Genomic DNA, 26,043 nt, shown 5'->3' on the forward strand with positions numbered 1-26,043 from the left:
GGACTGTACTTAAATAGATCTTCAGAATATTTGCTTGGCTAACGCCGGCTCTACGTAAGACTCTAAGCGAATATAAACTTCTCGAGTATTTGCTAAAAGCTATTTATTACCGAGAAGCGGACACATTTTTTTTAATTTTCGTTTTTAAAGAAACCAACAAAAGCTTGGGATGAAAATACAAGAATTTACCACAAGTGATTTCCCCGAGTTTTCAAGATTTGCTTTAACTTGCCAAGTGAAATTGCTAAATCAAATTTGGTATTCTGGAAAAGTGGTCGTTTATGGGAGGTGATCGCTTACCAGAGTGTAATTGGCAAGATTTTTGAACGCTAACATAATCAGTGCTTTGAAATATCTCGGACAGCCTCGCTGAGATCTTTCAAACAGAAAGGCTTTGTGAATAAGAAATAAAAACATATATAACGCTGCCATTTAGTTTCCCAAATATGTGATTTTTGTTTTGACATGATGCGTTCCTTTGCTCTCGCAAAGAACTGGTCGTGTTCTCGGCCGAATAGATAATATTCGCGGACAAATATCCTTTCATATTCCCCCCCCCCCCTCCCCCTCCTTTTGCTTACTGAACTCATAACCACATAAGTGTATGGTATATTGCTTTTTATCGCTCGATTCTAAGCCCACATTGGTTAAAACTGACAGTATCACAAGCAAAGCCCTGGGCTCCAGGGAGAGCCGCAGGGAATGATGGGACAGTTACGTGTTGCATTGTAACAGAGGCGAGGTGTCTACCAGTGCTCAGTGTTGTAATTGTGTTTACTCGTCTTTATTTGGCAGGGCTTTCGATTGGGAATCTGGAGGTGAGATCATTACGTTTCCTTCGTTTGAATACCAGAGGTTTAGAAAAAGAAATAAGGCTATCATGCATTCATTTCCCTTTAAAGTTTTATGCTTTTTGGGTCTGCGTGAAGAATCTTTACACTAATCCTTTGTGTTGAAACCTTTTTGTTTGTTGAAAGCGTAAATGAGTTGTTTACTTTCAAATAAGTCGTTCATTAGGTAGGTGGATGGCTTGCTAACTGCTCTAACACCGTAGCATTGCTTTAATTATTAAATTTGTGTATACGTGCAAAAACTTTAAGTCAAATTATTTCAGAGGGCGCAAATTACTTCTTGCAAATGGTTCGCTCTTTTGACGCTGTTGAAAATTAGCTTTACTAATCCTGCTTGATTTCATCGCTATTTAGCCAGTCGGGTTTTCTATAGAAATAGCAAACAAAGGCGGGTTTAACAGTCTATTGGAACGATTAACACTCATGCAAGATTCCGGCGTGAAATCAGTGCTAACTAGATTTTCTCGCACGATTCTATGTGTTTTAGATTTGTGCGTAAAAACGATAGACAATCTGTCATGTAAACTGAATTTTTCATAAAGGGGAGTGAATTCGTTCAAAATGATGCATTTTTGCTACAGTTAATGATACATTGTAATGCTCGGTGCTATGTTTGTTGAAAGCGAGTTTGAATTTCATGTTCGCCTAAAAAATAAACAACTACACACTATGAAATTGGTAACAATTTCATAACGACAAAATGTAATACTGCAGTATTATAGCAAAAACATCTCTGCGATAAGGTTGAGATTAATTGGCTTAAGATCTTTCTATGGTCACCAAGGTGGCCGGCATATTCAGATTTTAGTCAGGCTTCACACAATAGAATCTACGTCACAATAGGTAGAAAAATATGGATAAAACAAAAAGGAAATACAATAGGAATAAAATACCGAGGAATTAAATCTAAGATCTTTAAAGGAAAATTGTTTCTGAGCACGCTAGCAATACATTTTGGCAATTAAATGTCATGAACATGGGAAAATAGACATTTTCAACTAAACTACATCGGTGATTCAAATATCACTTTGGTATATTTTGACATGATTTATTAGTTTCTCGATTAATATTGATGAGAAGCAAAAATTATCTCTGAAAAGCTGGTAAAAATTTAAATATGTACAGCCTACATTTTAAAAATTCAAGCGTTGTATAGTAATTACTAGAATTACATCAAGTTTTTTAAGTAACCATTGATAACGGATTAAAAATGAAAAATATTTCATATTTTCTTTTATGTTATAGCCATTTATTTTAACTTAAAATCTACGCGACAAGCATGTTCTGTAATAAAACAGCTTTACTGTATTTTTTTTATTAAACGCTACCTTTCAATCAATGGTATAAAAGTAATAAGGATCGCAATAACTTTTTGTGTCTGTTAACTTATTCAACTCTAAAACGTTATTGCCACGATGCCTTAAACGAAATCATTTAATTCTAATGAGCGATGGTTCTAAAGGGCTTATTGTTATGACCTATTACCCTGCCCCAAGGAAGCGATTAAAATTTGCATTCAATCAAAATCTTGCAATATTTGCTGGCTTTTTAAGGTGACGCAACACACCGCAAATCAACCCGCATCCAAATACGTTTTCCCTGTCAAGCTCCCTCTAAAAGCAATGAAACGTTGTTTTTTCTTTCTATTTGCTTTAACTTCGGCCTAAAACATATATTTGCAAATTTTACACAATTCTCTATTACCGCATATACAATTTACTGCGATTTGTAAGTGCGCTATCATTTTGGCGACCAAAACCTTTTTAGCTGCGAATTTTATCTCCATGTTGATTCCGAGTGACCGATGGCCATCTTTAGTTGCGTGAAACACAACTGCGCTTTTCATACAATGAAATGCAACTCCAATGCTCAATGAATTAGATTTTGTCCGAAGGGGAAAAGGCGCAAAAAAAACTGTGTTATTTTTGCGGTAGAATGCAATATCTTGTCCATTGAAACAGCGTAATAACAACTTAATTAACAATTCATTCCCTAATTGTGGTCTTTTGTGGAAAAGTCATACGAAGTCGGCTGAAATATCACGCCGGGTACTGTGTCCCATGTGAAAACCGGGCTCGTGCGAAAGCGTGAATAATCAGTAAAAACGCAGGCCCGTTGCCCTGGAACCGCATTGGAAAACGCCTTTAATAGAAATTGGTTGTCGTTTAGAATATAAAGATTCGCTGCACAAGACGGGAAAAGCTTGCGAGCGAGGAAATCTATTTCTGTTTTGCTCTTATTGAGGAGCAGATGGCAGACTTAGTGAAATCTTGGCAAGCACGCTGGCTTTGAATTTGAAATGATGTCAAGTACGGCGAGTCGCGTTTGATCGCCCGGTCTTGCATTCAAATGGGTTCTGCATGTACAAAAGCTCAACATACAAGAGAAAACAGCAAATACAGCGTCCAGAAACGAGTCGATGAATCGCCAGGTAAGCTTAACTTTCATATTTCTTGTTCATTTTACAAAACCTGTCAGTGCACTGACAATCGACGAGGCCAGTTTGTTTATACATACATGAAAAATGTATTGTGTTTAAAACGAATACGCATATTATAACTTCCCTCCCAATTTTTATATATACTCGATTATTTTTTCAGAGATTTCTGTTTAGCGCTTGCTAGCGATTTCAAGAAACTCTCAAAGATTCGCAATTTCTAATCGTCTTTGAAGAAAGCGATTTCAAATTATTCTTAACACCGAACGTTGCACTTGAAATGCTTAATATTCGTATTCAAAAATATTTTATTCAGCGATGGTTTCTTTTATTTATTAGTCGGTTTGTATTTCGTACAACTCGTTAAAGGAATACATGTCTTGCCTTATCGCAAGCAAGGCGGACAGATCACACTGAAAAAAAAGACAAAAAAAGTAGATTTGACGAGTTAGCTATATGAAGTGTTCGAAGTGCCAACTTTTTATTTTTTTTATAACACTTCACCTGCTAAGCCTTGTGTCGTCTGTTAAAATTATATATCAAGTCGAATAAGCCTTCTGCATTATGATCTAACAAAAAACAATAACAAAAAGGTTCCGAAAGAGCTCCAGAAATAGAAAAAAATGACGTGCTCGGCAATTTGCAGCTTGATCATGCGGGCGTTTTTACGTTTTTTATTAGAAAGCGCTCGCTATATAAAAACCCGTGTTCTGTCGATAAAACCCGGACTGTAGTAGGGGATGCTAATTAGATCTGAGTCGAGCAAACAATCCGCTAATTATCAGAGCTTTAGTCATCACAGATTCGGCTGGTATATGTTATTTGATAGCAGGAATGATTATTTCTCTATAAGCATGTTTCATAAGCTTTCCCATTTTAGACACATTGGCGCCAACGGAAGTCAAAAAACCGCGCGCAAAAATAGTGGACTTCCCTGGCAAAATTCAGTCGTTTTCCCACCGCGGCGATTGCCAGTTCTGAGTTTCGACGATTTTTAACCTTACGGACTATTCGCCGAACGAAATGCGAACTTCAATCTCAGCTACTAGCGGCCATGTTCGTATCTTTGTAAAACCAGCTGCCCCAAGCAAGCGCATCAAATATGGTAAGAAAACCCCGATAAACTTGCCCGCTAGCAGGTCAAGCATAGTTACAACAAATTGCATCGCGAGTAAGAAAAGTGTCGGTTAACCATATTTTGTTGTTATTTGCTGAAATTTATTCTATGCGGTCAGCCGGCCGTAAAAGGAAATTTCTTTTCTATAAAATATAGCGTGCAATCGACTGAATGAAAACTGTTGATTTTAATTATGTACAGGTGGAAAGGAATAGAAGTCACATTGCTATTTATACAATTTCTGTTTTTCATATCGTATCGATCGAATTGCTTGCGCCGACTTTGCCTCCTGCTTCGAAAAATATGAAAATTATCGACTTCCTTTGGGGTCAGAATAATTTTAACTTCCAGCAAATTGTTACATATCAACTTACTTATTTAATGAGATAAATGACAGTGACGCACGACAAGGAAAAACATAAGTCAAAGTCTTTCGGCTTGATGTGATTATTTTTTTGTTATCTCACTCCGTAGATCGCAATATTGCCTTTTATTTTGGATATCAAATTTTATCAGTAGTGGGGTTAAACCTGAGTTATCTACCGTTTAATAAATGTATGTAGAAAAACAAAAAAGTAGTTTCACTTGCATTTGTACTGTAATAGTGATATTATTGATATTTCCTCGCACGTTTTAGGTCTTTCGGGTTTTATATAAAGGCCTTAACGCACGCCTCGGTGAAAATGGGGTGCTTTTAAAACACGTATCTTCATTCTTGTTCCGGCTTTTTCGCACTTTTATGGTAGTTTTGTTTTTGTCGTGTTACAAGTCAATTTATTTCAATCTAAATTTGCATAAAGTGAGCTTAATTACTTAACATGATGAAAACTACCCAAAACAAAATGGTGGCGCCGTGCACATATGTTAGGCAATTAAAAAGGTTTTCATTTCTAGCGCTCGCAAGAAATCCGTGCATTACCGTGATGCAAAATAAAAACCTCTTTGAATATTTCGTTCCAAATTTACGTTCACAATTTCTTGTTAATACTGTTAACCACATTTCCTACCTACAAAATCTAGCTCTTCCTGAAAAAATACATTTGTTCATTGGTTCAGCTAATTAAATAAACCTACTGATGATTCACAAAGGAATGGAAATGGCCACTATTACCTAAAGGCTGGTTCTCATATAATCGCCCCGATCGTTTCTATTGCGTCTGTCTCTTCAAAAAGTTTTCTTGCGATCAGGGCGATTATATGAGAACATTACACCGACGATCGCTAACGTCTGCGGCGACTAGGGCAATCACGATCGCTTGGATCGCCCGTGTACTATCCTTCTAGCTTCTCTTTCCATTCTTCGCCGTAAAACTGCCAAAAATGAGAAGATATATATAGGAGGCTACGACTTTGCTATTTCATTGAAGGCTGCCATTGTGGTGGATATAGGGCTAAAATGATTGTATTCTGTAGGTCTTCGCTCATGCCAAGCGATCGGGACGATCATACGAGAACGGCCGATCCTTTCCAATCACTTCGATTGCCTGCGATCGTCTCAGAATTGCAAACGATAGATGTGATAGAAACGATTGGGGCTATCATATGAGAACCAGCCTTAAACCATCCCGTAATCTCTTACATATACGAGTACAACGTGACCCGTTTTCAGTAAGTCGATGTATCCTATTCTCTCGTTTACCGATTGCCCAAACATTTCATTTATTATTTGTTGTAGCCGAACTTTGATGGTTTTCTATACAACCATTTAAAAAGAACCCGCTTAAACTGATCACTTGGTCAGTTGAAATGTATCCATATAATGGATTATATTTATACTGGCCGATTTTTACTATATTTAGGTATCAGATCTTTAAATTAATGTTTCTGAGCAGGAGGGCATTTTGCGTGCGCATGCGTCGATATGGGCTAGTGCGCACGACAGAGAAGTTCTGCTATCGATTGTTTACATATTTTTCACAATTTATGGCCTAATTTTTAGCTCAAAATAAAAGGTGTTTTAAGTTTTATTTGCTGTATACGATACTAAGAGTCCTTGCTTTATCTTCTGACAACAACAAGCATACTTTGGTGTCGGCGTGCCGTTTATCTGATCGACTTTGGCTATGTGTATTAAACATTGCGCGTGGACAAAATGGCGACCGAATGTCGAGAACCTAAATACCTTGCCCATGTTTTTAATAGCCGGGAGATCTAAACGGACAAAGCGCTACGGCTACTTAGTACTAAAATATAAAACAGCAGCTTTAACTATACGATGTTATAATCAAGTATCCCGGGTTTGAGCGAGTGGTCATGATTTTGTTCAGATTTTTCATAAAACTGCAATTTCATCGTTCTCACGATGCGAAAATCTCAAAATCTAACCTTGATCTCCAGCGTCTACCGATGATATATGGAGCCTGAAGTACTTGAACTATCGTCTAATGCTGCGAAGGTAGCGTTAAAAAATGGTCCATTGTGGTAATTTTTAGCTTTCTTCAACGTACGTTCTCGCTGGTTAATTCTAACAGAGAAACTATCGTTTGTGATTATTTCCTTAAACTTTAGCATTGGTCAAAATAACTTCACATTTCGATGTACCACAATTATTCCGTTGAACAAGAAAAGAATTACTGCGATCGGTCTTAATTCTAAAGTTTTATGGTAATTCTTTGCTGGTAGACTATTTGTTTACATTTTACAATGTTAATTAGTACATTTTTGGCTCCTTTATCAAAATCTAGCCTTGATCACCAGTCAAAAAATAGCATGAAACGAACAAGCGATATATATATTTTTCAGAAACGTTCTAATAACTGCAGCATAAAATGTCTTAAGAAATAATTTTTAACTATAAACAATGTTATTTTCAATTTTTCATTCAACGTTTATTTCTTTAAGATTGATGTTCGTTCTGTTATAACGACTGTTTTACTTCTGTGTCGCCTAAATGTGATTTAAAGAACTGCAGTTCTTGTTCCAGGAAACCCTGTTTGCCAGTCGAGGACAAGTTGGCTTTGCTTTAGAGTCATCAGTGAGCTGCATTATCATGTGCAGAACACCCAAACATGTCTTTCCCCTCAGGGAAAACCCTTTTCTTTGGTGGCCGTCCCTTTTGGGCAAAAAATCTCCCGACAAGCTATAATATTGCTCGCACTCTGCCTGTATTACAGCAATTGATTTGAAGTGAAGTTTTGATCCTAATATATCACACTCCAGCACACGAATAAATGTTTTCCTCTTTTTACGGCCTGTTTGATTTTTGTCGGTGAAGGCTTTTCTACCTGTCCCACATATTTTCCCATTATTTGCAACAACGATCCCGCAGCAGGCCAGAAAATCTGCTTTATAAGAGCCTTGCCACACACAAAACACTTTTTCTTAGCGAAATGTACGTCTATATTAAATTATGTGACGATAAACAGTACAAAAAAACAAAGTTTGAATCTTCCGCGCCATTTTTATTCCCAAGATCACGCGGTCTTTGTACAGCGGTTGCACGCATGCGCCCGCAAAATGCCCTCCTGCTATGTTTCTGGAGCTTCTGATTTTAAAAAGTGTGACCGGATCGTTGGCACCAAGACTAGAAAAAAAGCCTCGGGGTCGAATTTAACCAGCTCGAGCTAAAATTGCTCAATTCGTTATGCAAAAATATGTTAAGTCCTCTATATCGGTTCATGAATTCTTTATTTTCCCATATTATGAAAATGTTCTTAGTAGTGTATTCAATTGGGCAGCTTTAGCTTTTTATTATGATGTGATTTCAAATTTACAATATACATTCCAGACATTGTAGAAACTAATTTCTTACAGGATTATCGGAGCCGCCGTTGGTTTCCTTAGCGATACGTTGCTAAGTTGCATGAGTTATACCCGTAGTTTAAAGCAGAGCAGAGCAAAACAAAGCAAAGCAAAAAGCAAAAGCAAAGCAAAGCAAAAACCAAAACAAATCAAAGCAAAGTTAAGCAAAATGCAAAACAAAGCAAAGCAAAAAAAGCAAAGCAAAGCGATCAGATGGAGAAGCAAAGTAAAGGAGAAGCAAAGCAAAGCATTGCAAAGTAATGCAAAGCAAAGCAAATGTTTCTTTACTGAAAGGAAACCCTATCCTTAATTTCTAATGGGTTTCTGTCAATTTTCGACTATCTGTTTTACAACTTAAAACCATAATCGGTTGAGTTAATGTTTTGTTTTAATTTCTTGAAGTCATTACGAATGTGTCAGTTGGTTTTCTTCCTTTTAGCAGAGGTAAATTCATATCTCTTAGCGGGCCGAATTAGCTATAAGGTTAATTTATTGGGCTGTACACTTCTCTTAGCTATTCAGTCTGTTCATTTAGTTATTTGAAAATAATATTACAAGCACATTAGGAAAATAGAGTTTTATTGGATTTGAAGATAGTCATGTGCTTTGTTATTGGTTTTGAGTTAGTTTGGTTAAAAAAAAATAAAAATAAAAACAATCGCGCAACGTACCTAGCCAATCAGAGGAAATGTACTACTTTCAAACCAATCAGGAGCAACGAAAGCAATCGTGATTTTCCCGCGCATGGCTTCCGACGCATATTTTCCCGCGCTTGGCATTAGTCACATATATTTTCCCGCGATTAGCGATTATAAGTTTGTTTTCCGCCGCAGTGATTGGCTGTGTGGTTTCTTTGGTTTTGGTTTTACAAACGTCTGTAGAACGCGCCTCTGTCATCCTTATTGTAGATACTTCATACACTTATACAGTACATGATTGACCACTTTATGATTGGTCGATTGAATGATTGATTGACTTACTTATTCAACAGACACCGTTCAGCCACATATCCACGTGACTACAGTGCCAGTCGAATGTGCGTGCGACTCTGCAAACTGCAATGAAAACGAAGTGTGTAATATCTGTGATGGTTACACGAAGTACGAGCCTGCCAACTATTCTCCAGACAAAGCTTCAGCCCTCGCCTTGTCAAGGTAACCCATAATAATTTTTAACTTTAACTTTAAAAGGGTTTTAAGCTATGCACCGCGTTCATACTGTATCAATACTGTCGTGTTTTGTAACTGTGAATCCACCGAAAGGGAAAAAAAGATGGCGGCTGTACATTTTACCACTAACAATACTTTGCGAAGCTCTCAGAGCCAATGGACACGATGCAAGCCATGTTTTTGCGAAATTTGTCCCTGTACTAACAACATATCAATTGTTTTATATGCTAGGTTTGAAGTTTCTACAACTTTTATATGCGTTTTAAGAAGCGTTTTATGGTTTTCTTGCGCTATGAACTATGGGTAAACCTACAAGTCGCCATATTTTTCCGTACGGCGGTTTTTATACGAAATTTGTGTGTTTGCATGAAAAACATCAGTAAACTATCAACAGACTATAGAGCAGGCAGGATGAAACTGATTTTTCCCTCGTAGCATGTTTCAAAAAACGAATTATTGCGACTTATTTTCTTTTCTCTTGTTGCGAAAATAATTTTGAGAAAATTAATTGAATTCACGACTGTGCACGCGTTCCAACATGCTTGGTGCCCGTGATCCTTATCTATTTTTCGGAGAGACTTCCATATAAGAAAAAAAAAAGACTGGAACCAACCGAACCTATCTAACCTCGTTCTCAGGACGAGGTTCCATGTATTTTTTTTCGCGCTAAAACATAAAACGCGCGTAGCGAATAGCTTTTCGTTGTGGCGGTTATGTCAACACAACTCTGTCAACGGAATGTCTGCTTGAAAAGTGAAACTCAATCCAGAATCAATGAAGATAGAACGAAAAGGGCAGCAAAGGTTAAGTAATAAAACGTTTAATCATAGAAAGAAGTTTATTTTGAAAGCAAAGACATTCTTGAATCAACGAGAATGGAGACATCGCGACTTGCTACATTTTGACTCAAGGAATTTCTTCTTCAGGTAAATGAATTCTACGCGATTTTGACATTGAAAATATCTTATCGTGGTTGAAATGCCTTAGCTAAATATCAGGGCAATACGGTTTCTCTGCGGCCAGTTTGGATCGATTATATTACGTCTCACTCTCGCCGTCTAAATACCCGTCGCTTTAAGGAGCTTAGGCAGTATAGTAAGCTTGATGTAAACTGCTCTCAGGCGAATCATCATCTGTTTCTTAGAGCTGACTTAAAATAAACTTAGATAAGGTTAGAGTAGTACTCGGGGAGTGGGAAAAATGTACAGAACGTTCAGTAGATAATCATCATGAAATATCACTTGATATATTTTGACAATGAAAGATATCCGACAGCTCTACATTGCGTATGGTATGTTTTTATGTCGGTATCAATTCAATTCAAACCAAAACTTGACCGTGGTCTGCAGCTGAAATGCATGATTTTTCAACACACTTTTTCAAACCTGAGGCTGACTGAGAAAATCTGTTGCCTATTTCATGATTTATGCTATATAATGTTGCTTCCGATGCTTTACTGGGCCAGTTATTATAAAGTAAATCTATCACTGTCACGGCAAGTGGAGTTACAAAATTCTTTCCCCAAACCATACCCCCCCCCCCCCCACCCCATTCCAGATTAAAAAGGCAAATATCAGACTAGAACGCTGAGAAACCATAGTTTTTAGAGGGGCACGTACCTATTAAGGTGATACTCTCTTGAACATATTTTCGAGAGTATACCTCCTTGAAAAGCATTGCCCACAATGGACAAAACCCAAAAAACCTCCTTGAAAACGCCCGGAAAACGTCACCGTTTTATTTTATTTTATTGTATATCACAAAGCCTACTTTAAAACAAGGAGATGGAAATTGTTTTAACACGGGAATGATGGCCCTCTTTCTGCACGTCACGTCAGGGCACGACTTACAGTTTGCTTCATAATAAGAAAAAAATATGTCGTATGGGTCTGATTACCAGCTTGCAAATGTTGAAAAAATTAGAAGTAAAATATCTCATGTTCCTGTTCATAATTAGAAAAGTCATTGAACTGAAGTGTCTTGGTGATATCACATTCCATTTAACCTCCAGGTCGTGCCGGATATCTAGTTAATGGGCACATATCTAAACCAATACATAGAACTGAAAGTCTCCGTTTTTTGAACTTTGTACCACCACTTAAATGCATCTGAGAAACCCGTGTTGTTAAAGGCTATCTTGAACACATTATTGAATGGTTAAATTCAAAAGGATCTCCTAATAAATGGCTGCAGTTTGGTAGATACGAGTAGCCACTATTAAACGTCAATGTTCGGAATTTTAAATGGTAATGTTTACTAATCGGGAATTTAAAAAATGATCATTGATTACATGTCGGTAACTGCATATGATGAGGAAATAAAAAACTAGTTTTAAATTTTATATTATTTTTAACAACAAATGTCGCCTAAGGGTTTCCTGGCCGGAAACCTATGCGATGTTGCTAAAACGATCACATTTGAAATGTCTAGGTGAGAAATGTTTGTAAGTTTAATATCAGTCACAATCTCGACAAATTGAATTGTTTCTTATCGGTAGTAAAAGCTTCGTTGTAAAAGTTGCAGCTAAGCTACCATACAAACACAGCAAAAAGGGTTATTCGCTGCAAATGTTCGTTTTTGACAATTTTCTTGACTTTCTTGTTGTTGTTGAGTTAAATTGTTATAGGCCAGAATCATGAAACTACGCTAAAAGATTTGTTATTTCCATGGAGAGGTCAATAAAAACAAGTCTTTTATCAGTGTTAGTACGGATCCAAAATTCCTATACAAAAATATCAACAAGGCACATTAAAAAAGGGAAGCCTAAAACGTTTTCAAAAGGCTTACTTCCAAAAGTTTTAGCTGTATTTTTTGGTTTTATTACGTATTAAATAAAACGCATTCCGCATCTCGTTTTTCGCCATGTTGGATTAAGTCGATTAAGGGAGCAGAAACGACTAAAGTCAAAGATACTTAACAGCAAAACTTATGTTGAAACTCTAAATTCTGCCAGAATTATGTGACTTTTCCCGAAATTTCTTTAAAAAAATGTTGACACGACGTATCAAGTTTTTGTTCACTTAAGGCAATTTTGCGCCTGATTTCTGCAACTCCCCAATTTCTCGAACAAATTTTCATCGATCAGTAATGAAACACGGACCCAATACAGTAAAAACCCGCGAGTAAGAACCTAATTTTCCAGGTTAGCCTTAACAGGTTCTTACAGAACAGGTTCTTAGGCTATTAAGGTTATTAATAGATTCTTATTTTCTGAAGAAAACCTTACTTTGTTGCTAATAGAACTTTTAGTGGTATTCGGCCTATTCCTTCTAAAAAATTTCCATATACCACATAGGTGTTTGTGTAAAAATGAGGCACTTATCATTCAGAACATAAAATTATATACATGGACAGTAACGCCTTGTCCTAACTTGTTTTCCCAAAAGTAAACATTTTTTAACAACCGGAATTTAGAAAATAAGAACCTGTTTAATTCCAAGTTTTAGGCCAAATAGGTTCTGATAAAGAGGGACTAATTTGCAAATTTTAGCCTACCAGGTTCTTAAATGTAAGGTTCTTATTTGAGGGTTTTTCCTGTACTTGATTCCAAAACGTCTAATTACAAGTTTAAAATTGGTCTCTTTTCTTTGAAACATATAGATTGCGCGAAATCATGGATCAACTTGATTCTGGAAAGAGTTTATCAGTAACAGACGTGAAACAAGAATTAGGAATCGCTGTCGCCATGTTGGACAAAGCAACGGCCGCAGCACCACTCAGGGATTACAGGTATGTAGTAAAACACAAACATGGCGTCTAAAGAGCCCATGTTTTTATAAAGCAGTTTGAATTACTTCTAGAAAACTAGGTAATTACCTTATTAGAGAGGTTTTCATTTGAGTGTCGAAAATAATTCGCGTTTGCATTGGTTTTGCATTACTACGCTCAGGGTTTGGTTTAAAACTCTCGCGTCACTTTCTCAGCCAATCAGAAGTAAAACCAAAACCAATCATGACTCGCTCGCGCACGTTTTTCCGCGCTTCGTGCCAGCGACATGTATGATTGGCAAGAGCAATTACTTTGCTTTTGGTTTTACGATACTCAATTGAAAACTGCTCTATAGGGAATTAACGATGCATGTTATTAACGCGAATTTCAAAAATTCGCATTTAATTTTATGCTCTGATTTTATACGTCATTGTTTAATTTTAATCATACTATTTTACTGCATCTTTATTTTAAGTCACGTTTATTTCCAGCAAAGTAACATGTAGTCTACCTCTCCGCAGAGGCAGTCGACTTATCGTCATTTTAATTTTATATAAATGTTCCTCATCTCCAAGGTAAATGACGAAACCGCACGCTTCTTCTATTTTCAACTTTTCGAAAATTTGCGTTAATTTTATAACAAACCTATAATAAGGTATAGAGCTACAAAACGGCTGCGCTAAGGCTACAACCGAACGTAAGGGCGGGAAAACGTGTTCTCGGTGGTGAGTGCAGGAAAATAAGTACCCGGTGGCAAGCGCGAGAAACCATTTGACCGTTTAAAAGGGCGCGAAAAAGTGAAGTTAATCAAGAGACTACAGTTCTCGAAGCAGATGCGTTGAAAATCCGATAGCAAGCGCGGGAACTGTCACGTGACGCATATGACCACGGTGGCAAAACGCGTAGTAAATCTATCGCAGAAATTTGAACGTTGCGTCCTTAAATAAAGCCTGAGCAGCTAGCTGTGCTGCAGAACGGTGTTTCGGAACGATGTTGCATAAATCTTTCAGGGAGCATCATCTTTTCTCCGTTTAAACGGCGTTCCAGTGTGTAACAGGATTTAATATACTACTGTAACATCGGTTTCGTTGAAAGTGAATAAGAAGTAAATTGAAGTCTTAGCTATCCGCCCTGACATAAAGGTTGTCCGACTGTTTTTCAGGGGGTCCACAGGCGCTTTGAGCGACCTAGACGAAGAGTTGGAAAGTAGCCTTTACTCTGATGACGTCAATGAAGAGGTGCGAGAGTGGATTGCGACGACTTTTGCGCGAACGACGCCCGGCATGCGAAGGAAAAGTTTGGCCAGGAGACATACGTTTCGCAGCGTTGTACAAGCTGTAAAAGCTAGTCTTTACGTAAAACGGTGAGTATGAGTCATAATAGTCGTAACTGTGAGGGTTTTATTCACTTTATTTGAAGAATTCAACGTAAAGTGCAGCTTCATTGACCAGCGGTCAGGAAACTTGCGACACAACCGCTGTTTTAGAACCGTATTGGGTAGCTTAAACAAATCACATCGGCAAAAGCTACGGGGACGTCGCTAAAAAAAAGCGTTAATGAGGTGTCCGATAGCTCTACACGTGCGTTATAAATCTTGGCACATTTTTTTAGCCGTCCTTTGCAAATCAACAACGCGAAATAACCAAATTCTGCGTAGTCTGAAAATCGGGAATTACAACGGCGAATTTGTCAAGTTTCTATTTGAAATTGGACGCTGCTTTTGCAAATGGACCTGAGGATAGGTCTTACATCGGTCACTGAAACCTAGATCATTTAAAAATGATCAAGATAATAGCGAAATTCTTATAATAAGTAAATATTTCTTATTTTTCGCCTTCGCCGTCGTAGCTGCCTCAACTCCCTGCGTTTTGCCAAATTAATTCTCCTAATAAGGACACTAAAATTTTCCTTTACATCGTGTAAACGGATACGAAGAAGGAAAATCGTTTCAAAGAGCAAAAAACCTAGTAAATTCAAACATTCTTCTCACTGATTACCGAACGTTTTTATAATAATAATACTTCATTATTTATATTGCGCAATTATCAAATACAGTCGAACCCCTATTAAGCGGCCACCTTTAGGGAAATGCGGGTTAGTGGCCGCTTAAAAGATATTCACCGCCTAATAAGAGTACGTCAGAAATTAACATTAGGCGTGGTAGGAACGTCACTTTATTGCCAGGAAATCAAAGGATCATTACTTAGCAGTCGTCACTTTCAACTTCAGACTCTCATCTGTCATAAAGGTTGTTGGAAACGAGGCCAATCTACGCGTATTAAATTCTTAGTGGCCGCTTAATAGAGGTAAAAACTATAGACGAATCCTCATCGGGACGGCCGAACGGTGACGTCGGCCGCTTAATAGAGATGGCCGGTAAATAAGGGTTTTATTTTATAATACGGTATTTCACTGGCAATACTTTCGGGACTTTGATAACTGGTCGCTTAATATGGGTGGCCGCTTTATGAGTGGCCGCTTATTAGGGGTTCGACTGTAGTGCCAATTTTCAGCTGCACCGTGCCGCTGAAAATTTGTACTACAGTGATAAAAAAAAATGATAGAAAAAATCTTTTTATGCTGATTATATTTAACTTATGTATACCGTCTCCATTTTCGATTTACGTCTTGTAGAATTTATCAAAATATGGCAGAGAAATCGAAATTTCAAGTCCCGGAGGAAGTTCAACCTTACTTTAAGGTTAGTACGTGTAGAAATGTATAATTATGCAACAAAGAGTCCCCGCCCTCAATTGGTGGTTTTCAGTGACGTCATCGAAATGCAAAATCTTAACTGTTAATCCTGCAAAGCTACTCTTTTCATACACCTCAGTTATTATAGGAAATTAACGCTTCATGAAATTAACGCGAATTTCAAAAAATCGTGTTAATTTTTGTTAACGTTTATTTCCGCACCTTTAATTAAGTGGTGCGTTTATTTCCATGATTTTGGCCCCAATTTTTCGATGCAGTCTGCCGGTATCAATGGCTGTGACGAGCGCTCGAAGCGGCCAGAATCCTTCGCCTAGGTCTACGTTTGGGGAAAGTACCACGAACATTGTTTGTGTTTAAGATTATATGTACAAGAGTTGAAATTAACTTGTTCTTGTTGTGTACGTCGCTTTAATTTCCTTCATTTTGAAATGTTATTCCCTCCTCGCGTTAATTTCCTTTATTCTGAAGTGACTTTTCCTTCGATTTGCGTTAATTTAAGTCGCGTTAATTTCAAATACCTTAATTTACACAAGCGTTAGTTTCCTATTATAAGGTATTCTAGACAGAAAAAAACGTAAACTCTGGTATCGATTCAGTGCTTCGTAGAATCCGCCAAGAAAAAATGTACCAAAATTATTTACATCTTATTGCAAACTTCTGTGCTACTGTTTCAAATATTTTATCAAAAGAAATCATTTCTAACAACGCCAAACATCGAAAACAAATTTCGAAAGCGAAGTTCCGCTGAATTCCACTGAATCGCTTAAAGGCGATTTTATAAAATAGCTACACGTGAGATTTTATCTATAGTTTGTGAACTTAGCTTGAGCGCTCGAAAAATCACACGCCGAGGCAGTTCTTCTTTAGCCTGAAGCATATTGTGGCGAGAACGCACCTGATAGCGAAGAATTCTGCGAAAACATGTTCAATGCAAACTACACTCGTGAAGATTTCAGAAGAATACAGTCTCACTATAACGGACATCTTCGGGACCACAATTTGGTGTCCGCAATAGAGAAAGTCCGTAGTAGCGGGAGTTATTTTCAGTAATTCTTATTCGCCGGGACTTCAACAGAGGGTCTCAATGGGGTGGTGGCTTTTACGGTTAAAATTTTGGCTTTTAAACGGCTAACGGTAAATTTCTTTCCATATCGGTTAACAGAAGTTAAAAGTTAAATTTCTATGTTTAAAAAGTTACAAATTAATTTCCATTATTGAAAAACATATTCTAGGTCTCAGGGCCATTCTGGGACGATGAAGTGAACTAGTTTGGTTTATTTATGATTACTGACCGATTTTTTACGGTTAACATATTTTACGGCTAACGGTTAAAATTTTCCAATTTTTACGCCCAACGGCTATATTTTTGGCCATTTTACGGCTAACCGTTAACCCCATTGAGACCCTCTAATAACGGGGTGTCCGCAAGGCGTGAGTTGACTGTACAGCATCCGTAGGCACATCGTGACTGTTCTAGAAAGAAACACTGATCGAGCTATCCTTAACTTTTAAAATTAATCGTTTTGTATGTTAATCAAAATAGACGCTCGAAAACTTACCGTATGACAGTGTTTACAAATCGCGTATCTGTATTTTCACAGCAAAGATCGCTGGGCCAATGCACTTTTTTTTAAATCACGAATCCTAAAAATCAGGGTTTAGATTTGGTCTGAAGTATCCACTTGGAGTGTGGATACTTCAGATTACTAATTCCTGATTAATCCGTTTTCGGATTTAAGTAAAGAAACGGAAAACCTGTTTTTGGATACAAAAATGCGGACTGAGATTTTCCCAAACAAACACGCCCTTAGAGACACATTAGACGGGGCAAACGAGTCAAACTGGTATGGATCTGTTTGTCTGTCTGTCTGTCTGTCTGTCTGTCTGTCTGTCTATCTGTCTGTCTGTCTGTCTGTCTGTCTATCTGTCTGTCTGTCTGTCTGTCAGTCTGCCTGTCTGCCTGTCCACCCGTCCTTCTGTCTGTCTGTCTGTCTGTCTGTCTGTCAGTCTGCCTGCCAGTCCACCCGTCCTTCTGTGTGTGTGTGTGTGTGTGTGTCTGTCTGTCTGTCTGTCAGTCTGCCTGCCAGTCCACCCGTCCTTCTGTTTGTCTGTCTGTCTGTCTGTCTGTCTGTCTGTCTCTGTCTACCCGTCCTTCTGTTTGTCTGTCTGTCTGTATTTATGTCAGTCTGCCTTTATGTCAGTCGGTCTGACCGTAAATATGACGTCTGTCTGCTTCTTTTAACTTAATCTAACGTGCCCTTTATTTTTATTCTTCTTCTAGAATTTAGACAAGTGGACGTTTGATCCCTTCACGTTTAGTGACATAACCGTAGGGCAACCTCTTCGTTATATTGGCCACGAGCTCTTCACACGATATGATCTCCTGGCAAAATTTAAGGTATTGAACGTCGTTTTTAGGGCTGAGGGCCTTACTGGAAGATATCGGCCCGAAGTCTTAATAGTACGGACCAAGTGCAGCAAGGTCCATACAGAAAAGACTGAGGTCCGATATTCTCCCGTAACGGTCCTAGCAAGCTTGGTCAATAAGAGATTTATTACATGACTGAAAAAAGGTTTTTATAGATGTAAGCGAAAAGCGGAAACGATTGAAAGAATTGGATTCTGACCGAGGACCCACCTGGCCCCTAACGTTGCTTTGCAAACCAATAAAAATCATGAAAGGGTTCTTCATGCGAGTCAAGTTTATTTTGTTACTTTTTGTAAGCCATTACAATGCACGCGGGATCGTGCGGGACAATACCGGGTCAATACTCAGAAAACATTGGACCGGCAATGGAGCAATCTGATTGGTTGATTTAGTTATTGGTCTTCAGGCTCTTGACTACCATAGTCGTGTAATAATAACGTGTAATTTGCCTTTTTTTCTTATAGTAAAGGAAAATCAGTCCGAAAGAACTTAGTTAAGATCAGATTTTTTTTTCATCTTATAAGCCCCTATGGCTTCTACATGACTTCCATCCCAGTGACCATTTTAGCACCACATTATGTCCTTAAGTAAGAAAATCTTAAAGTAAATGAATAAAAAGCGGGGGCTTTAGAGACTCTTCTCTTAGTAAGTCTTATTTTATTGGAAATAGTGGGGGCCTAAGCAGTCACTGGTGCAGCCATAATTTGTTTCTGCGGTAAACGTGGCCATACCGAGGCTTTATTCATTCAAGTTAGGAGCAAACATTTTATTTTCCGTTTTCTGTTTGTATTCCTTTCCTTTTTCTGCTGATCATGAACTTGTGAACATGCGAGGTTTAGATCTGCATATGCTTCTCACTCTAATCACTGGACCACTTGAAAAGCGATTAAATCTGCATGTTCATGAAGGCAAGCAAAGCATTTTGTTTGTGTTGCAGATTACAACAGCAACACTGGATCGATTCTTAATAGCCATTGAGGAAGGGTACAAGAGACCCGGTAACCGTTATCACAATGAGTATCACGCAACTGATGTAACGCATTCTGTTCACTATTTCCTGTCACGCGTTGGTCTGATGGTAAGTGACGTAAAGCATTCTACAATTAATTCCAAACGTCCTCTCAACTTCATGTTTTCATCAAGCAAAGCGTCTTCTATCAGATATTTCCCTTACAAGTCTACACTTCCTCATGCTTATTGTTAATTTGGATTAGATGTCTCGATGCAGAATCTCCTCCTTAAGGGACGGACCATTAGAAAAGTGATAGGGGGGTGGGGGGTGGGGAATTTTCGGCTTGCACGAATTTTTTTTTCTGTCCATTTCTTGTGCAGGAATTTTTTTCCGGGTGAAACCCTCTGCTCGAATTTTTTTTAGACAGATGTTTTTTTTTTAGACTAATGTCATGTATTGCTACTTTATACCATGTTTTTGACAAATGTTGCTTTGTTGATTATTTGCTTAATTGTTTAAATATTTTAAAAATGCTGTTGTTTATTGATTTCATCCTTTAGGGACTGTCAATAAGTACCGAAGTGGGGGGGAGAGGGGGGTCAAGGGGTGGTGCAGTTGGAAAAGTGGAGGCTGAAAAATATGTGACCCACCCCATCCTTCTAGCTCAAAACTGACTGACCCACCCCTGATCAGGGGTTGGAAATTACATGACCCACCCCTTTTAATGATTAATAAGGAACATCTTATTTCGCTTCTTAACACACCAAAGCAGACTGAATTTCTCACTTCGTATAGTAGATTTGTGTTTTTCACATATTTCCGTCCGGTAAAGTTCATGAGAAAACTTAGACATAAACATATGCAAAAACTGAAACAGTACGTAATAGAAATTCATAAATAATTACTGCAGAAATCATATTTGACAGGAATTGACAACAGAAACTAAAACCACTCCATTCATGTTTTGCAATCTGTTTGAGAAATGAGTTAACTGGTAAGCAATCTACGCAGGCTGGAGAGGGACGATTTAAACGAATGTTATGATCACAATCCACCTAGGGGGGTCTGGGGCATGCTCCCCCAGAAAATTTTGAAATTTCTAGGCTCGGAAATGCTATTTTTAGCGTTCTCCACCATATATTTCGTTGAATAATTGATCTCATCAAGTGTTCAATGACGACAAGAATTTTCAGTGCTTTTAAAATAGGACCTTTCTTTCTGCACGAATTTTTTATCTTTGCCTTCCCCTTTGCACGAATTTTTTCTTGCCATTTGGCTTGCATGACTTTTTTTGGGTTTTTCCCCACCCCCCCCCCCCCCATCACTTTTCTAATGGTCTGTCCCTAAGCTTTGCTTTGCAAGATTCAAAGCAAAATAATCAACTTACTTTACAACTGAAGTGTACACCTATCGTTGTAAGATGCGAGTTAACCCTCTCTTAAAAACACTAATAGCAATAGTTAATAATAGTTTTTTAGAAAGGCTGATGGAAACACCGTGTGAAAAAGAAATTATCATATTTTACCTGGTATCATATCACTATGCAGTCACCCTTCTGTTCTTGTGACAGAGAGAGGGTGGGGGGTGGGGAGGACCGTTCTCAAGGAATCGCGCCTTGGTCTTATAAACGGAACTTAAAATAAACTTATTTTATACGGATTTTTCTCGGTACCGTTCTTATGAACACCCTCAATTCTAAGACAGCTCTTAATCACATATACAAAACAGACGTTAACACATTTAATTGTCTTTTGCAGCATTGTATGAGTGATCTAGAGGTTTTTGCAATTCTATTGTCCGCCATCATACACGATGTAGATCATACTGGGACGACAAACAATTTTCACGTCAATTCGAGGTACCTTACAATTATTGTATGTAAGTGTGTTTAGAATTGTTTAGGAACGTATTTTATGATCATGAGTGAGTCTATTATTGAAGTAGATGTGAAATAATTAATGAAGTGCAGTAAAGGAAAACATGATCCGTTTAAAGGAACTACCGGCTACTACAGTTGGAAATTACACTATAATAGGCTACATTTTCGCAACTGTCCAATTTGTTTTAGAAAATGACAACAGATTAACAATTACTACACGAATCTCTGGGTGGAAAATCTTATAGGCTAAAAATTGGGCGCTTGAAGAAAAAAGACGTTTGTATTTTTAAAAATACATTCTCGCATTTTCACCACGCTGTAACGCCTTGTGTAGAGTGATTGAATGACAATCAAGTAGTTCTTCGGTATTTGTTTTCGCTTTTACGGCTAACATAATCGAACATAAAGAAAAACTGATACGATAAACGAGGCTGCTTATTTTTTTTTCAGATCAGAGCTAGCGCTGTTGTATAATGATCGTTGTGTATTGGAAAATCATCACTTGTGCTCAGCATTCACACTTTTGAAAACGGTAAGTTACCTTTATAGCTAGTGATTTATTTAAGTACATTGTTCTGTTATATTAGTTGCAATCTTCTGTTAACCCTAGCTTAAAATCAGAATATTCTTTTTTAATATTATATATCGCATGAAAAAGTTGTCCATCTTTGTTCGTAATTCCAATTTTTTGGCGCCAAGAAATTTGTTAATTAATTAAGTTTAATGCTTCTTTTCTTTTTTAGAGAGAACTGGACATCCTTGCAAATTTGACGCCAGAACAATACAGGTTGGTAGCCTCAGTTTCTTTCTGTTCAAGCGTTCTCCTTGTTCGTCATACATTTAATTGCTAAAAATCAACTCCTTAGGTATATAGCGTCTCTTGGTATAGTTAATATGTGTACTGCGGCTTTCATTGCAGGCAACCTGCATAGACTCGTATTTACCTTGTCATTCAGATATATTCATAAATTGTTTGCATTTTACAGCGATATACGTACACTTGTCGTCGACATGGTGCTGGCGACTGACATGTCTTCGCATTTCGAACAGCTTCGAGCCATGAAGGCTGCTCTAACAGTTCTTGGGAGGTTAGTCAGTGACTATTTAGTACGTTCACTTAAGCGAAAACTTAGATGGCCTATCGGTCTGATATTCCTGGTTTGATTATAAGCTTGACGCATTTTTCTCATATTGCATTCTCGAGGAAAGACACTTTGAAGTTAAAATTCTTAAGCGGCCTTCATACGACAAACTAAAGTTGGAAAACTCATGTTGGCAAACTCAAGTTGATGTGTGTGAACGACACAACAACAGTTGACACCTAGTTAGCAAACTGTTGGTGAGAATAGAGACAAGTTCTATTTTGTCGCCAACAGTTGGCCAACTTGTTTGACAATAGTTTGTCGTGTGAAGGCCGCTTTACAATGCCCTCTCTCTTGACTTGCGTGTGTACAAATAGTAACTGCGAATTGTGAAAACAGCCTGATATAATATGACTCTGAGGTTACACGTGATGTACTAGCATCCCATCTGGCATGGAGAAGCAAGACTGCTACTGACATAAACGTGAGCTCTGCGCTGCTAGCCGTATTATTATATGGGACAGCTTTTGAGCAAATATCACTACAGCATATTTTATGAATCTCGTTTTTTTCTCGTTTTCTCTCATATTTAGCGAATCTCGTTTGCTACTACATGTGAATCAACTCAAATTTGATTTCGATTTTGTTTGTCTTTTAGTCAAATAGAAAAGAGTCAGGCGCTTGAGTTTATTCTTCATGTGGCCGACATCAGCAACCCTGCAAAGGACTGGGAACTACATCGTCAGTGGACATCTCGTATTATGGAAGAATTTTTCTGTCAGGTGAATCACTAACTATTTTATCATTTTCATTTTCCATTTTTTCCCTTTGGGCAGGCTTGACTTTGAGTTGCGTAACGTCGAATTTTGTGACTTAAAGTTTACAGAATTGCCGTTCCCTTATCACACATGCTCTTTTGTTGCCTATCCAGGGAGACCGTGAGCTGGAGATGGGATTGCCTATTTCTCCACTATGTGACCGTTCTGTTACGTGTATTCCTGAGAGTCAGTTAGGTAGGTAATGCATGCAAAGGAAATCGTCCGTTGATCAGTCACAATCCAGTAATGCCCAAATATTATTGAGCCAATCGAATAATGGTTGTTTGAGGGAGAACAAGTTCCAAGTTGCCCGTCACACACTTATATATTAGGTCGAAGACTTTACGTGCTTTACGTACTTATTTTAGTACGTGTATTTTTTTTTTATTAATTCTTACTTTCGTAGCTTCAATGCTTTTACAAAACCTCACCATGAATCTCTTCCTTCAGGTTTTATTGAATTTGTTGTAATGCCAGCATTCGATGTGTGCAGCGAAATGCTGGACATACTACTAGAGACAAAGACTTCCCAGGCCGCGGCGGAACTTGGCTTGGAGGGCCATGGTGGGAAGGAGAGGGCCTGGGTCGCGCCACTTGCTGACAATAGGCGGAGGTGGAAGGAACAGTGCCACACCTCTACGAGAGGTAATGATAACGTCATTTTGACTGGCTTTAGAACAAAAGTTCGGAAATGAAGATACGGCTTACTTTCTTGATAAAATGGAAAAGCTAACATTTTGATGTTCATATTTTAGGCAGAGACTGTCTTTCGTTTGCCAATAAATCATAGGCATTAGCCGAGAAATGTTGTTAACTAAAGCCTAACCATATTGACGAGATTTACTAATATTTTTGCCAGTTTTTTTGAAAAATCAAGCTCATGCTATTATGGTATGGAAATATGTCCCTAAAGTCGAGTGGTCAAGGGAGAGAAACGATCTGGTCAAGTAAGGGAGTGCGGTCTATTAGGCAAACTACTTTAGATGAAATATCCAGGAATGACCGTTTTTTGGCTGAAAATAGCACACTATAAAGGACTTTGAGTGTGTGAGATTCTTTTGATTTGCAAAGCTTCAGGCAAAGAGACTTGATCGTGGGATTTTGAGGAATCTGGACTCAGTCCTAACACAGCAGTTCTATCTATGGAGTAACTATGAGGAACAATTTGAAAAAGTTTGAGGCGTGGGTGCTATTATGCGCTCACATAAGAGTGCCGTTTTAGAAAAGCCCCGCAAGAGGTGAAGTGGAGTGTTGCTGATTTGTACATTTTTGTTTATTTTTAGAGGGAATGGGAGAAGCACGGTCACCATCTAATCTAAGCTTAGTGAGCCGTTCATCAGTTGGCGTGACCGAGGGGGCACGGGACGAGAACCAGAACAAGAGTCCAAGAAACAGCAAAGCTTTTCTAACTCCAATAATCTCCTAACACCTTCCCCCAGGGGAATGCTGTGAGGATTGGCCCCAGGCCACGACTCGAAGCATGAGAAGTCCCACAGTCAGTCGGGCGTACAGTTGGGGGAAATATGAAAGTACCATGTCATCATTTCTTTCAACGATGGCACACATTCTTCCTTGGCCTCAAGCCATAGTATTTGACAAGTTGTTGACAACTTCTTGGAATCCCTCTAATTCTATTGGTTTACCAAACTTCTAAACCAATCAGAAAGCGAACAATCGCATGTGCATTTTCTGAGCACGACAGAGGCACGTGCCTCTCCCCGTGCCTCTGGATACATGGTGCAACATTGCTGACGCGGCATTTCTGTTGCTTCTGGACACGTCTGTCAAGGTTTTAGCTTGGTTTTTGGTTAGCCAAGAAACAAGAAAAAGAAACGTGCTATAAAGACGACAAAACCTTAGGACCTGCAATTTGCAATAAAATGTTCGAATTCCTGTTGAAAAGGAAACTCGTCCGTTTTGTTTCGTCACGCAATCTTCACTCCGTTGCGTGACGAGTCGAGGACGTTCGCGTACGATGCTGTACGGAACCTCGTTGCCAGGGTCTTTCACCCGTTGAAGATGGCGAATACACATACCGAGGTGAAGTGTGCCCGGGGGGGGGACACCCACATGAAAAAGACGGAAATGCTCGTTGGAAATTTTAATTTAAACCCCTAGATGAGACCCTAAAAGATATCAAATTTTAAAAAAAAGAGAATTTGTACTTTTACACTTCTTTCCTTGCAACCCTAATCGAGAATATGACAGCTTAAAATATTGCTTTGGAAGACCCTTGGTGGACCAAAAAATCCGGCGAGCATCTCCGGTTCTTTACTACGAGAGTCCCCCCACCGTAGGGAAATGTGTCTGTTATCTACAATTGTATCATTTGAAATTCGACGAGAAAACCTTTATTTGTAGAAAAGTAACTGTAATTTTACATCATCGAAGCGTCACTTTGAGTTTTAAAAACTGCAATTTGGTTTTATCAGAAACCCTTATGAAATCCTATGGGTTTCTGGTTTTTATGACTGCAACTTCAATCTACTGAGAAGAAATAAATCCTCTGGGTAGAAAATGTAAAAATCGATATTTTGTTAATAAGATATTTATTCCGTTGGAAGTATTTATAAAAACTCCTGTAATAAAGACTAACTTTTGCATGTACAGTTGATTTTATTCTCTCGATATTTTACAAGGCATTTTGGAAGCCAGGGAAACAAAGGCATGTTACTGGCGAAATTCAGAACACTTTCCACTTGTGTGGAAAAACCGGTGAGAATTTTCGGCAAATGGACAAACACGATGGTACGGGACGAGTGCGAACCATTTGAAAAAGGTGGGAAGGACTGTTCCATTTCATTTCCCACCGGAACAGCCGCTTATATTATCGAGGAGCATGATAATAGTATGAATAAACAAAACGATACAGTGATATAACTCTGAAGATATTTCATTTGATATTTCACTTGAACAACTGGTTTCTCCGGACAGTCTCCGAGTAATAATAATGTATCAGTCAATTCCAAGCGAGATCATCCCCCCGGGCAACCCCTGGGCATTTGACTGCTACTGAGGCCCAGATAGTGGGGAATTTGATCGAACAGAAGCCCGGATGGACGGGCATTTGACCGTAGACAAAATGTGTCATAAACTGTATAACGCTAGCGAGCTCAAGCTCGTGAAGTTAGTATTTGGTTACGTTA

General features: G+C 38.3%; 1 protein-coding gene across 3 annotated transcripts; it reads left to right on the forward strand.

The window, feature by feature from the left end:
- The first annotated feature begins 797 nt into the window (after positions 1-797).
- LOC144629525 (dual specificity calcium/calmodulin-dependent 3',5'-cyclic nucleotide phosphodiesterase 1C-like) lies at positions 798-24,535 on the forward strand. 3 transcript variants are annotated; one of them, XM_078487757.1, is made up of 15 exons: positions 798-818; positions 9,138-9,300; positions 12,916-13,044; positions 14,186-14,386; positions 15,658-15,724; positions 18,020-18,136; positions 19,104-19,244; positions 20,876-20,976; positions 21,448-21,529; positions 21,741-21,784; positions 21,984-22,085; positions 22,738-22,861; positions 23,011-23,092; positions 23,348-23,542; positions 24,181-24,535. In XM_078487757.1, exons 3-15 carry the CDS (start codon positions 12,929-12,931, stop codon positions 24,321-24,323), a joined length of 1,515 nt encoding a protein of 504 aa, XP_078343883.1. In that variant the 5' UTR covers positions 798-818; positions 9,138-9,300; positions 12,916-12,928; the 3' UTR covers positions 24,324-24,535. The 3 variants fall into 3 exon arrangements, with proteins under 3 accessions (XP_078343883.1, XP_078343881.1, XP_078343882.1); XM_078487755.1 differs by lacking the exon at positions 798-818 and adding an exon at positions 2,585-3,282; XM_078487756.1 differs by lacking the exons at positions 798-818; positions 9,138-9,300 and adding an exon at positions 10,157-10,241.
- Positions 24,536-26,043: the final 1,508 nt, after the last annotated feature.

This window comes from Oculina patagonica, chromosome 11 (genome assembly GCF_052425735.1).
Source record: "Oculina patagonica isolate OP01 chromosome 11, crgOcupat, whole genome shotgun sequence".
Taxonomy (NCBI): domain Eukaryota; kingdom Metazoa; phylum Cnidaria; class Anthozoa; order Scleractinia; family Oculinidae; genus Oculina; species Oculina patagonica.